Genomic DNA, 15,408 nt, shown 5'->3' with positions numbered 1-15,408 from the left:
GTTCACAGTAATACTTTGCTCACATTATTTATGCATTATAAATTTTAGTTACATTTAAATGACAGTTGGTCAATTTAAGGCAGTCGGTTTCTGCAAGTGTAATTAGTTAACTTGAATTTTAATTTAGTGCATTTTTACAGAAACAAACTGTAGATTACAGTAAAGAACTGTACAATTAACAGTATATTACTGGCAACAGTGTTGCCAGTATTTTACTGTAAAAAAACCCGGTAAGGTCTAACAGTGTGTCTAATTAGAGATTGCCATAAAAGTGTGATTTTGATTGAACCTCCACATACTCAAAGTCCAGGGAACAGGTAGAATTTTTTTGTAAGCGTGACTCTTTCTATACTTGGCAATATTTTGCAATGCTGTGGGAAACGTGGGTCGTCATCCATGCGTGAGCTGACCTATAAAAAACCCCCAAACAATTTGAAAGTGAAAAAAGGTCCTATATTAATTTTAACCGAGTACTGTACTTTAAAAAATCCAAAAATCAAAACATTGGAAAGGTAAACCAATTTAAATTTTCTTTATTTACCTTCCTGAACAGTTCCATGATGTCATAATTATGAGCCCTTTCACTGAACACCTCCACGATGTAGTTGACAAAAAAAGATCCTTTGATACTATTTCTGTACGAAGTGATACCTGTGGAGATAAATCAATGGTAAGTTAAGCATTTATATGTTTAACAAACAAACAACTGCACTGTTTTATTTGTCACACATCTGAGTGGTGTCACACATCAAATCATTCATTTGATCATTTTTACCAGACATTCGTGAACAGACAAACACAAATTAATCTCATTTCAGCAATCATGTCACATACAGTAAACTGACCAGGGGGGCTGGACATAAAACAGACGAAATCTTTGCTCACGTGCACCCAACGACCAGAGCAATAGTAAAAACCTCCTGAGTGATCTGGACAGAGAAATGGACACAATACAGTACTAAATAAAGAAAAAGGTAATGAGAAAATGGGAAATAGCAATATGAAAACTGTGTTTCATCAGTAATGTCGTACCTCCTCTGCAGGCTTGAATCAGAATAACCTTTGGTTTATTAATCAGAGCAGGACATTTCTCTGAGTTCAGACTGGAGTAGATGTCATCAACACGGAAGTAATCATCGAGGTTTTCCCTCTCATGATAGTTCCCTCAAAAAAAAAAATTGTGTCTACACATAAGATTTATGTATTTGAATTGCATATAAAATTTCCATGCATTTGGATTACATAGTTTTAACATAAACCAATCAATAATCTGAATGTGATTCATATTTTTAAGTCATATATAAATGAAACAGATAAGATTTATGTAATTGTATTAATAAACTGAATGTGATTTATATTTGTCAGTCATACGTAAATGAAACGGGTAAGATTTATGTAATAGTACACAGAAAAACGCCCATGTTAAATTAACACTTCTCAGTGTTCATATGTGTGCACACTACAGAGTTAAAGTACCATTGAAGCAGTGTTGAAGTTAATGAGATAATTAAGTGGTGATTGAGCATTAATTATGAACACCTGCTGTTAACAAGCAGAATCACTGAAGAACAGAGAAACACAAGAACTACAACTGACTTCAGACACAGTCTAAGATGAAATCAACTGAAGAGAAAAGAAGACATTAAATCTGTGAAGATCTCAGCAGAGGAGGATTAAACAACTCCACAAACAGCATTACCAGCTTCACTTATTACTAACCAGACTGACTTTATTTCATTTCCGTTTTAATGAAATCAATAGTTGTATTTTAAAGTCACCATGATGGTGGTTAGCGTTTGCTTTAGTTGGGCTCTTGACCATTGACTCTTTAATATAACATTTTCTCTGGCTGCTATAATTATGTGTTTAAAAAACACATTTGTTGCAGCGAAAAAGCCAAGAGAAAAAGAGATTAAGTGATATTGGCTGTTTATTGATGAAGGTGTGTTCATCATATTGTGGCCTGAATCACTTATCTTTTTCAGTGTCTAATGCTTTGATTATTGGGGTTATGTGATTTTGTTTTATTTATTATAGTAGCTGTGTGACCTGACAGCATTAGATCCAACAGTTAATCAAATTATATAAAGAATTTTAAAAACATTTAGTGCAATTAAACTTTCTCTTCTACATTATTACTTAGACATCAAGATTCAGTGTATGACTCTCAACAATGGTGACAATCAATGAAATGCTTCATACTGCAGTGCATGCTGGGTACCACCAATCAAAACTCACCCATATCTCCCAGCATGCATTGCGGCATTAATAAATTATGCATCAGGATTTTTTGTAGCTTTTGTCACCATTGTTGAGATTCATATGCTGTTTCTTGATGTCTGTGTGAGTCGAAGTAACGCCATAGATGAAAGTTTTTTTGTGCACTAACTATAAAAAAAAAAAAGTATATTGTTTGATAACACTGTTAGATTTCATGCTGTAAAATCAAATGGCTTCTGTTATGAATAAAACAATATTAAAAAGCATTAGACACTGAACAAGATCAGCGAATGAGGCAATTACATGATGATGACTTTGTCATCACCTGATCTCTTTTTCTCTTGGCTTTTTTGCTGCAACAAACGTGTTTTATAAACACATAATTATAGCAGCCAGAGAAAATTTTACACTAAAGAGTCAAGGGTCAAGAGTCCAGCTAAAGCAAACGCTAACCACCATCATGGTGACTTTAAAATACAACTATTGATTTCATTAAAACGGAAATGAAATAAAGTCAGTCTGGTTAGTAATAGGTGAAGCTGGTAATGCTGTTTGTGGAGTTGTTTAATCCTCCTCTGCTGAGATCTTCACAGATTTAATGTCTTCTTTTCTCTTCAGTTGATTTCATCTTAGACTGTGGCTGAAGTCAGTTGTAGTTCTTGTGTTTCTCTTTCCTTCAGTGATTCTGCTTGTTAACAGCAGGTGTTCATAATTAATGCTCAATCATCAGTTAATTATCTCATTAACTTCAACACTGCTTTAACTCTGTAGTGTGCACACATATGAACACTGAGCAGTGTTAATTTAACATGGGCGTTTTTCTGTGTACTATTACATAAATCTTACCCGTTTCATTTACGTATGACCAACAAATATGAATCACATTCAGTTTATTAATACAATTACATAAATCTTATCTGTTTCATTTATGTATGACTTAAAAATATGAATCACATTCAGAGTATTGATTGGTTTATGTTAAAGGGGTCATGACATGTTTTTTTCTTTTCTTTTATTGTGTTCCCTTAGGTGCAATTATAGTATTACTATAGTTTTTTGGACAAAAAACGTTTAAAATTTAGTGATTTATGACCTTTTCCCACCCTGTTTCTCATGCTCTGATTCAAACAGTCTGTTTTGGGGGTGTTTCCCCTTTAAGAGTTCAGTGTTAACATCCACTGTTATGATTGGATAACGTCAGTGCCTATGCATCAATTGTTAACGCCCCCTTTTCAAAACGTGCGGATTTTGCGGAGCTGTGTTTACCGTTACCATAGTAACGGGAGATGCGTGCGAGGTGATGGCGATTGCAATGATGTTTGAGTCGGAATCAGAGGAAATGAACCATCAACACAACTAAGAATGCATCAGCCTGTCCACATAGAAAGTGTGAAACTATTTTGTCAGTTTAACAGCCTACATCTTTTAATAGCCTACGGGGCATGAACATGACGGTTATAAAACAATAAGTAGGCTAAAAAACACGGTGATTATTCATAATGAATTAAACTGCAATTAACGGTTTAAAAAAGTTTTAAGTTTTAAATAGCCTACATTACTTACAGTTTGCGTCGTCGTTGTGTAGCCCAGAATAGTCCACACGGCCTTATCTTGTACAAAAGTTTTCTGGCAAAGCCAGCATCAAACTGCGATTGTTCTCAACTGTCACTCATCCTTGAAATGTGGAGAACACACGCTTAAATTAACACTGCCGTGCCTGGGACGTCCGCGAAAAATAAACTGCATCCATCTTCCCCTGACGTCTGGATCTTTCAGCAGCGTATATTATTCAAACATGTTGTTTGTCCACAGCCAGCCCACATAGCAACATTGTGACGGCCCAGATCCGGCCCACATCTGGCACACGCGGAAAGATGATCTGGCCCACATGCAGCGTGGACTTACGGCACTTGGGTGGGCCACTCCTGTTTGCCAGATCTGGGCCACAAGCAGGCCATAGCAATGCCACATCTCAGCCAAGAGCAAAGAAATAAACCAGAACTGGAGGATTAAACAACTCCACAAACAGCATTACCAGCTTCACTTATTACCAACCAGACTGACTTTATTTCTGTCAGATGTCTACAAAAGGTTTTATTGAGAATTAACAGAGGTTTAACTCTAATGTGTTTCATTTAAAGTCACCATTACAGTGAATAGTGTTTCCATTGGTTGGGGTCTTAAGTCTTATTATATATTTTGTCTTCTTTGGCGGCTGTGACAGTGTGTTTGTCAAACACATTTGCAGCAGCAAAGAAAGCTAAAGTGAACTGAGATCAGGTGATGATGGTTACCTGTTGATGGTTTTATAATCATCATGAAATAACCTGTTTCACTGAGATAATTTGAATCTAACAATTGTGTTGTACCATTAATGTATTCTTATCACAAACCCTGTGTTACTGCAGCATGAGATCCAGCAATATTATAACAATCAGTCAGAAGTCTCTCGGTCTCAGCCACTGGTCTTGCCAAATATGGCTTTTGGTCTCGACCGAGTCCAGGTGTCTTTATTATGTTCCCAGTAAGCACACATACGTCGCCGCGATATTAAAACAAAATATTATTGGAGGGAAAGTGAAACACTGGCCACCTAATAACTAGCGATGGCCATTTCGGCTCTTTTTCGTTTCGCTCGTTTGACTCAGCTCATTGAAAAGAGCCGGCTCTTTTGACCCGCAAACGGCTCTTTAAAAAATAAATGTTTAAATAAACTTGCTGAAAGTCCACCGCTAGTGCAACGTGAATATTCACATTTTTAAATGTCCATAACAACCCGAAAACTAGCCTGCTTGCCTTGCACATCTAATTAATGGGCAAAGTTTTCCGACTTTTTTTCTTACCTTTCTTTTTGTTTTTTTGATGTGGATGTTATTGAGCTTGTAGAAGTTTAGCTCTTGCGTTCTTCTGAACATCTCGCTGAATGGCATCTGAACATTGTCCGATGTCATTTCTGAGTCATATCACTCCATAATCTGCCTCTCTTTTAAATGCCTATTCCACGAGTGGTAGGCTCCAATGACTGGCTGTTTTAAAATATAGCTAATATCGAAACAAAATAACAAAATAACCCAGGCGGTCTCATCTAAGAGATGTTTAGGCCTCCTCCAATAGTACTGACAGCTGGGCTCATAGTTAGCAGGTTTGCGTACTGGCAAACTTTTTTCATTTGATTGGTTCAACCGCCACCCGCCCGAATTTAATAAAATGTTTATTTTTCGTCACGTCATCCGCCCGATCCGCGGTTTATCCGCATCTCTGTGTGTGTGTGTGTGTGTGTGTGTGTGTGAGTTGGCTCGGCCCTCCCTCATGCAGTTTAATTGGTTGACGTCGCGTGTATGATTGACAGGAACAGAATGTAAGGCTGATCAGACAGTCAAAACGAGTGTGTGTGCTCCTTTAGGCCTATATAATTATTATTTTTTGTTGTTCTTTGAATTAGTCAATTATTTTAAATAAAATTAATCCTGGACTCGGTCTTGACTCGGACTCGAACCTCTTTGGACTCGGTCTTGACTTGGACTCGACTAGTCCTGGTCTTGGACTTGTCTTGGACTCGACAAAGGTGGTCTTGAATACAGCCCTAGTGTTAACACTGATCCATGTCAAAACTCAGTCAAAAGTGATTTGAAACAGAGATCCCAGTCAACACTATGATCTCACAGTGATGTCACCATGTGGTCACAACGTCTGCAATCTGAGTTCACAGTGTTCTAAAAGTGTAACCGCACAGCGCTCTCACTGTGTGCTCAAACTATGACCACAATATGAGCTCATCCCAGCTAGAAATGTTATTGTTCTATGAATGTTTTGAGAGCATTATGTTATGTTCTTGTAATATTTTCTGTAGTTAATTTTATTTTTGTAACCAGAATGTTCTCCTAAAAGGTAGGATAACACTCTCTATAAACATTTCAAACATGTTTAGTGATGACATTGATAGAACATTATCCCCCCTAACATTCTTAGACAGTTATAGCGGGAAGTTTCGATGTTTAGAAATTATGTTTAAGAGGTTTACATGTTGAAGTTTGTTTGAAGAGTTTGGTCACCATTGTAGAGGTCAGTGTTTGCTGTAGTTGGGCTCTTTGGTCTTAGGGCTGGGCGCTTTAAATCGCGATATTGTCATGCGCATCTCGTCAGTAAAGCCGGTTCCTTGATTAGTAGTAAATCACCATCACCTGCTTTCAGATGGAGTGGCATTGACTACAAAGAGCCGTAGTTAACTGACAAGCTGAGCCATATCGCATTAATATCACGGACGTATCGCCAGCGATAATTAATGCGATATGGCTCAGCTTGTCAGTTAACTACGGCTCTTTGTACACAGCAAAAACTCCAGTGTTAAATTAACACTCCTGGGAGTGTATGAGTCCACACTCAAGAGTGTTGAAGTTAATGAGATAATTAAGTGATTAATTTTGTGATGATTGAACATTATTGAAGTCACCTGATGTTAACAAGCAGAATCACTGAAGGAGAAAATCTCAAATTGTAAGTTACCGTTATGACGATCAAAGGTTGCTTTAGTTGGGCTCTAGGCCCATATATTATTAACTTTAGATTTTGTTTGGCTGTTGTTTCTGAATTATAATCACCAGTTGAACAAAGAATAAAGTGATCTGATGATGTTGATTATGTTATGACAATCATCATTTGAACTTGATCACTGAACTCATTAAAATCCTTCTTTCTGACTTCGATTTATGTTGTTGGTTAGTGAATCTGCATAAATGCCCAGAATTTTTTTATATAATATAAAGGATTTCTTAAAAGTTGTTCAAAAAAAAAAAAAAAAAAATCATTCTTTTAGGCACACACAGATGTCAAGATTCAGTCTATGCATCTTAACAATGGTGAGGAGCAGAATATTCAATTAGGAAAAGTAAATTACATAGACAATTCAGATCATAATTTATTCATACCGCAATGCATGATGGGAGCCATTAATGAGTTGTGATTGGTGGCAGCCACTGCAACATGCTTTATTATTGTCACCATTGTTGAGATTCACAGGCTGATTATTGATGTCTGTGTTTTAAATGAATTTATATGAATGTCTATTGATCAGAAAAATGTTTATTAAATATTTTGAATTATAAGTAAAGTACTGATAATCATAGGCTGAAGAATCACTAAACTGCTGCTAACAAGTTAAACCAAACTATCTCAATAAGTTTCCTTTTTCAGATCACAGCATGATTATGTCAAAACATAACCAACACTATAACATAACATTTTACTTTGTTCATGTAACTGTTATAAATCAATAACAGCAGACAAACAACAGTAAATATTAAAGTAAACATATAATGGTCTAGAGCAGTGGTTCTCAATTCCAGTCCTCGTGACCCACTGCTCTGCACATTTTGTATGTCTCTCTTATCTGACACACTCATTTCAGTTCATGGAGTCTCTCCTAATGAGCTGATGATCTGGTTCAGGTGTGTTAAATAAGGGAGACATACAAAATGTGCAGAGCAGTGGGTCACGAGGACTGGAATTGAGAACCACTGGTCTAGAGCCCAACTAAAGCAAACACCCATCACCTTAATGGTAACTTACAATTTGTGATTTTCTTCTTCAGTGATTCTGCTTGTTAACATCAGGTGTCTTCAATAATGCTCAATCATCACTAAATTAATCACTTAATTATCTCCTCAGCCCTAAATGCCGCTTCATCTGAAAGCAGGTGATGGTGATTTACTACTAATCAAGGAACCGGCTTTACTGACGAGATGCGCATAACAATATCGCGATTTAAATCGCCCAGCCCTAGTGTCCATAAAATGAGCACACAGTGAGTGCACAGTGCGGTTACACTTTTAGCTCACTGTGAACTCACATTGTGGTCATATGGAGAGATCACTGTGAGATAAACGTGTTGGGTGGGATACTTGCTTCTTTTTTCTCTCTTGTAAGAATTTCAGTCTTCAACTGTCGGCTGCATGGAGTCATTGTGTGTGGACTCGCACTGGACTGGACTGGACTGGACTCGCACTGGACTGGACTGGACTCGACTCGCACTGGACTGGACTGGACTCGACTCGCACTGGACTGGACTGGCTCCTCCTCAGACACTGGAGCATTTCTGCTCTCCTCCTGAACAGATGGATGAGCTGAAGACAGAAAAACACACATCATTATTTACATCATTCACTATATTTAAAGGGATACTCCACTTTTTTTGGAAATAGGCTCATTTTACAACTCCCCCAGAGTTAAACAGTTTTACCGTTTTCGAATCCATTCAGCCGATCTCCGGGTCTGGCGGTACCACTCTCAGCATAGCTTAGCATAGATCATTGAATCGGACAAGACCATTAGCATCTCTCTCAAAAAGATGACCAAAGAGTTTCGATATTTTTCCTATTTAAAACTTGACTCTTCTGTAGTTACATCGAAGACTGACGGACAATGTAAAGTTGCGATTTTCTAGACTGATATGGCTAGGAACTATACTCTCATTTTTCACGCCTGCTGGACTCATGGTACGGCAGCAAAGTTCCTTGATTATTACGCAGGAATGAGAGTATATTTTTTCTGCCTTTCTAATACAATATATAACAGAAAATTTTGAATACTATGTCCATGTACAGAAAAATATCCCATTCATGTACATTTCTCTTTATTTTTTTTCAACTATATATAATTTAGAGCATTACACTCATAGTTTTTCTTTACCTTAAGTTTCAGCTCAAGGCGATGTGCAAGATCATTTTGTTTGATTTTACACAACACTTGGACTGCGATCCTGCCCGCATCTTCACTGTACTGTTGTACCATACAATCCACCACATCCATACAGTCAGATTTCTCCAGCTTTTCTCGAGGAATAGGGCTGATGTCTGACGTCACTCCACTCCATAGCTGCTGTTTCAACTCTTGGAGATCTGTTTCAACAAGCTCCTCAAGTGCCTCAGTCATCACTCTTTTAGTGGCGGCCATTTTGAGTCACTGGGAGAAAAAGGACAAAACAGTCTTAGATCTGGGACTGATCTGGGACCATCGTCCAACAGTCTAGTGGACATCAATTTATCACACACATAAAAACAAAACTTTTAGGTTGATCTATATTAGCTAATTTACATGAACGTAATGAAATGTCTTTTAAAAGGTTAATTTGTTTTTCCAAGCAAATAATACTATGTTATTACTATTACTATTACTATTATAATAGTAATAGTACTATTATAATATAATACTATTATAACATATATCGCATGTACAAAAGCAAAAACAGGCCATTAACATATTTTACTAAAATATTGCCACATTCAGACCTTTTATTATTATCTAGTACGAATGTTTAAAATACCGTTACATAACAATGGGCAAAAATTTTTACTTTATATGTAAATCCAAATTGTTACAGACTTGCAATATACTACTTTTGTCACAGTACGTTTTTTCTAAGTTGTTCAAAAGAACATTATCTCTAAATTTTTTTTTACAAAAACAACTTAAAAGTTAACAACTTAAAAAAAAACAAAAAAAAACTAAACCTGTATTATTTCTGATACTGAAATGATTTAGAATTATAAACTGTACCGTTTCTGGTTGGAGAGAGTTTTCATGTAGAGTCTGCACTTCCTTGTTCTTATCATTTAAGGGTCTCGCCTTACTTAAAAGCCTGTTTTATGCTTCTGCGTCAACTCGACGGCGTAGCTACGCCGTCACTCCTACGGCGTCGTGGCCGTTTTATAGTTCTGCGTCGGGTTGCGTTGCATCGCGGTGCATTTCACCGCCAGAATGCTAGGGGGGTGTGGGGTTCGCGAATCTCTTTGCTAGTTTGTTTTGGTTCAGTGGTCAGTGTGCGTGTTCCACTGCGATCCATGATAAACATTATAGAAGCCTTATATGTATTTTAACAAATGATTTTATTGCAAATGTTTAATCGCAGAAGAAAAAGAAGTCTCCACATGGAACTGTGCCATGGCAGGATAATGTAGTGTCCCGTGGCAGACTTTGGTTAATTACTGTATATCCATGATGTAACCATGATATTGTAAATAAACAACAATCTTTTTTGCAAAACAAACGTTGATTTATTTATTGATTGATAAAAAAAGATAAATGAATATGTAAATATATACATATATTAACACAATAAAAAATAATAAAAAAACAACATTTTATCACCCATATGCATATATTTTTTGTGGGTTTTATACAAGAATTGAGCAGTATAAAAATCAAAATTTTAGATTGCAAAAATAATATATTTGTGTGGTCAAAATATCTCACCTTGTGTATAATTCTAATTGCTCGTTTTTTGGAGTAGTGAACTTTTATAATTATTGCCCCAAATTTCTATACAATAAGTAAGAACATAGAAGAATAAGAGAATAAGAACAAAGGGCAAAGTTTTAAGTACAATTAAAAATATAAATAACTTTAGTATATAAAAAAAAAAAATATAAAAAAACGATCCATCGTTGAACACAAACAGTGCAGTGTTCACTTTAAAAATGTCGCTATAGCTGGAGGGGGAAACCGGAAAAGCTACACTCCGGAAATAATGTATAATCTGACCAATCACAGCCCTTGGGGTCTGCGTCGCCTCGACGCGTAGTTACAATTTTTTGGAGGTGCGCGTCGAGCTACGGCGGAGGGGTTGGAGAGGGGTTCGCGTCGACGCAGAGGGGTCCGCGGAGGTACGCCGTCGACTCGACGCAGAAGCATAAAACAGGCTTTACTGTTTTCACAGGAATACTTCATTTCTCTTTGTTCCTCCTTGTGCAAATCTTTCAAAGTTCTCCAAGTGGTGCTCACTGCAGAGTCGAATTACATGCAGCCCCTCCTCTCTGGACGTCTAATAGGGTTATGGGTTGAGTTAAGGTGTGGTTAGACATTCTAGCTCCACCCATTAGGCCCAAATTACATTCAGAGAGGCGGAGCTGGACTTCACACTCCAGCCATGGCTCTGCAGTGAGCAGCCTCTCAAAGTTTCATCCGTCAATGATGCTTTGCATGATTGTTCATGGAGCATCATAACTCATAACCCATAACTGTTCGTGTCAGCTGCATGTTCTCACTCTGAGTTGTAGTTGCACGAAGGGGAAGCTGGAGACTGTTCTGAATCAGAGGCTCAGGTTATGTGACCAGTTTTGTTTCTGAAGAGTTATAAGAAGTTTTATTCACAAATAAAATGACACGAGAATATGTAACATATGAACATATAGTTCGCTATAGTAGGCTATGCGTAGTGCACTATACAATTTTTTGTGTGTTCAGAAAATCTAATGAGCGAGTAGGGTAGAGCCACATCTTTTGTGGGCGTCACGTGACACGTCTGGACTTTTGTTGGTCCACAGTTTCTGTTTTACTGGTGAAGTGTAAAGACTAAAAAGTTTAAGAGATCATCCTAAGGACGTAGGTCAGATTTTCAAAACACCACACTGTGATGGAGTAGTGAATGACTACAAAAAGCTATCATTTATTTACCTCACTGAACCATACAACTTTCCTGATGGTCTTCACTCTGAGACCCAGATGTTGTCCTCCACTGAGACTGTGATGATGCTCTCCGCCACTAGAGGGAGTTCAGTTTTCATACAGTGGAGTTAAAACCAGCTGACGAACGTAGAAAGTAAATAATAATAATAATAATAATAATAATAATAACTTTATTTTGTATAGCGCTTTTAAAAGTCGATTCTCAGAGCGCTTTACATAGTCAATATTAAAATAGATAAAATAAGCATGAAATACAAACTATTACAGAGCATGCATACAACAATATTATAAACCTAAAAAAATAAAAAATAAAAAATAAAAAAAACTACTTAAAATCAATAAACAAAACATATAGCAAAACCATAAAATATATCACATGGAGAACTATTATATATTTATTAATATATATAAATGATTAAATATAGACGCCATTCCGAGGAATTAAACCACAAACACACAGTCAGTCATGCTCTCTCTCTCTCTCTCTCTCTCTCTCTCTCTCTCTCTCTCTCTCTCTCTCTCTCTCTCTCTCTCTCTCTCTCTCTCTCTCTCTTTCTCTCTCTCTCTCTCTCTCTCTCGTATCATATTACAGACTCTTTGCGCCACTAGATGGAGAGAGTTTGTTTTTCACATTAGTGGAGTTACAAGAAAACAAGACACACCTTTACCAAGTAGAAACGAAAGGAAAAGAGACGGAAGAGAAGAGACGTCATTCCGAGGCTTTAAACCTGTTACTCTGGGTATTTAAACTGTCGCATTATTTTGTGGTAAGTTCAAAGCTCTTTCTTCCTTTTACCATGTAGTGATATTAAAATGAGCTGCTATATGTTTATGCTCTTCTTTGCACGGGATTTAAAACACAAATCATTATATTTAGACAAACAAACCAAAATGGCGGAAACATTGACGTAGCCTATTTACTTTTGATATCCCGTGATCTTTGTTTTAACATTTAGTTTTTTATATAATAATGGTTATAATAATAATGGTTATAATAATGATAAGAATAATAATAATAATAGTTTGTTTTATATATTATACTGTAGTTTGTGTTCAAGTTCGTCACAGCACAACAACAGTGCTGAATACTGCATTCAGATTATCACACCAGTATTAAAAATACTAATGTAATAATAGAACTATTGTATGTAACTAATAGACTAATGTAAATTAAGTTTCAAAATGTAGGGCACATTACATTTATTTCAAACAGTGTCCAGTTTCCACTTCCTGCATTCACACACTGCTCTAGCAAACATTAAAAAATAATAAGCATTAAAGGAGATCTCCGGTCAATTTTAACATTGAGCTCATTTTTTTGTAAATTTAGAGTGCTGTCAGTACAGAGCACAACGACAAAAATCGGTGTTGCCTACACCGTGTTACTCACTTTTTAAAATTTGCACCCTGTTGACTTCAATGGGGCAAGTTTTAAACCTGCTTTTAGCCTCTTAAAGGGATACTCCACTTTTTTCGGAAATATGCTCATTACAACTCCCCCAGAGTTAAACAGTTGAGCTTTACCGTTTTAGAATCCATTCAGCCGAACTCCGGGTCTGACGGTACCACTTTTAGCATAGCTTAGCACATATCATTGATTCTGACGAGTCCAGTAGCATTTCTTTCAAAATGACCAAAGAGTTTCAATATTTTTCCTATTTAAAACTTGACTCTTCTGTAGTAAAACCGTGTACTAAGATCGACGGAAAATGAAAAGTTGCGATTTTTTAAGCCTATATGGCAGACATCCCAAGTCTCCCGGAAGTTCCGGGAGTCTCCCGCATGTCGATAGCGGCTCCCTGATGCCCGCAAATCATTTAAAATCTCCCGGAACCTAGAGCGAGCGAGCAAGAGCGCGCGCACGGCAGAGAGAGGGAGCGAGATACCTTGCGTGTGTGTGCTAGTGTGCCCCACGAAGCGCATGTAAGGACCCAACCAATCAATTGTCAGTGCGGGGGGTGCTTTTATCTATACTACCGAACCGAATTAATCCAATCAGAATCAATGATCTATGCTAAGCTATGCTAAAAGTGGTACCGTCAGACCCGGAGTTCGGCTGAATGGATTCTAAAACGGTAAAACTCAACTGTTTAACTCTGGGGGAGTTGTAAAATGAGCATATTTCCAAAAAAAGTGGAGTATCCCTTTAACATCCTTCATGTGTCATTACAAGTGCCCAGCCATGTGAGTGAAGTCCAAAGTAGTCGATTGTCGAGTTCACGCGCGTGATCATCATAGGTAACTAAACCTATGCGCGTGAACTCGACAATCGACTACTGTGGACTTCGACCGAAAACATGAAGTAAATACAGGTATGTGCTAATAATAACGAATAATAATCATTTACAACCTTATTTACGAAAATATTGATCTGCAACGCGCGTTCACGAGAACACCACGACGCATAGGTTTTGTGTTCACGCGAGAGCTGACATTGTTGCGTGAACGCACTTTGGATACTAGTAGGCTTGTTTGAGATGCGCCTGGCCTCGCCTGAAATGTAGGCGAGAGTAGGCGGCTGCAGTGAGAGGAGGAGTGAAAAAAGCGCAGGCAAGCCGGACAGTTCTCTATTCTCGCAGTGGATCTGACACCTGCGAGATCAAAGATGGATATCGCGGGATTCACGCTCGTGCACAGTGTTGCCAATAAACTGGATGGAATTTAAGTTATGTTGCTTCTATATGAAAATAAATAAAATGAACAAGACACCCAAAGTACTTGTTATTTAATCCCATTCCAAATACATGTTTATCAATAATTTTTTCTTTAATACAGACATGTGTTTTTATTATTATTCTTTTTTTTTTATAAAAAATTAAATTGCATAACCCAAAGAGATCGCACAGTCAGATAGTTTGGGAATATTCACACATAACATATACACATAAAACATGATATTAGAGTTTTAAAATCAAACATTTTAAAAGAGAACAATACATCACAGTTGTTTAAACCAATGAGCATTAAGCTGTGTCGTCAGCAAGTCGTTTCCCATCATGCTCTTGATCAGCGCAGTCAGTGGAGAGCAACTGCGCTCGACTGCAGAATCCGACACCTCCGCCTTGCAGTCGCTAGAGTTTTTTGACATATGTCAGCATGACATCAGGGCAAGGCGGACCGCACTCGGACACATTTCTAACCGGCATGCATCTCGCGCTGATCACCGCTGATCGGTTCTGCGCAGATTTTGCTCATCTCAAACAAGCCTATTGTTTTGTAAATAAAGTGGTAAAAAAAAGACATTTAAAAAGGACTGCAAGCTGGATACATAATTAATACATGATAACTTAAAATATTTAAAATGAATAAATAAACAACAACATAAAATAATGTAATGACGTTCCAGTCCTCTGATGTCTTCAGAATGGCTGTTTCTCTTGTGATATCCATGAGAAAAGTCTGTTTGTTTCTGGTTTTTTAAGTAATATCAGTTCTGTTTATTATGGCCAAACAAAGCTATAAGTCACAGTTATACTCAGTTTTTGGTTTAGTTTTCTATCAGTCTGTTTAGTCACCTGTTCTTGTGTCCCTTTGTTTTCCTTTTCTTGCCATAATCAGTTTCCATGTATATCCATTTGTTCATCAGAGCTGTTCATCATTTAGTTCATCACCATGTGTATTTAAGTTCTCTTACGAGAGGTTCTCTCGTATTGCGTAGTTGCTACGCTACGGGAAAGCCTTTCTTTCTCGAGATACTGAAGCCAAAAATTATCCTTAATTTTTATAATC

At 37.2% G+C, this 15,408-nt stretch overlaps 3 protein-coding genes across 4 annotated transcripts in view; 2 read left to right on the top strand and 1 right to left on the bottom strand.

The window, feature by feature from the left end:
- LOC307154460 (NLR family CARD domain-containing protein 3-like) overlaps positions 1 to 15,408 on the top strand; it is a 115,522-nt gene that overhangs the window by 22,215 nt on the left and 77,899 nt on the right.
- LOC307154717 (caspase b-like) lies at positions 253 to 8,842 on the bottom strand (the record flags this gene model as incomplete). The annotated part of the gene is made up of 6 exons (XM_079864803.1): positions 253 to 410; positions 542 to 651; positions 846 to 929; positions 1,033 to 1,164; positions 8,196 to 8,339; positions 8,818 to 8,842. The coding sequence occupies 6 exons, from the start codon at positions 8,840 to 8,842 to the stop codon at positions 300 to 302; spliced, it is 606 nt and encodes a 201-aa protein (XP_079720929.1). The 3' UTR covers positions 253 to 299.
- The window catches only part of LOC307154457 (protein NLRC3-like), a 28,688-nt gene continuing 25,621 nt past the window's right edge, over positions 12,342 to 15,408 (top strand). For all 3 annotated transcript variants that reach the window (XM_079864418.1, XM_079864416.1, XM_079864417.1), the window contains exon 1: positions 12,342 to 12,446. The gene's annotated coding sequence lies outside the window, so the exon portion shown is untranslated. The remainder of the gene's footprint in view (positions 12,447 to 15,408) is intronic.

Source organism: Squalius cephalus, assembly GCF_949319135.1.
Source record: "Squalius cephalus genome assembly, chromosome: 2".
Taxonomy (NCBI): domain Eukaryota; kingdom Metazoa; phylum Chordata; class Actinopteri; order Cypriniformes; family Leuciscidae; genus Squalius; species Squalius cephalus.
The sequence above is the reverse complement of the archived record's forward strand: the minus strand, read 5'-3'. Positions and strand labels throughout refer to the sequence as shown.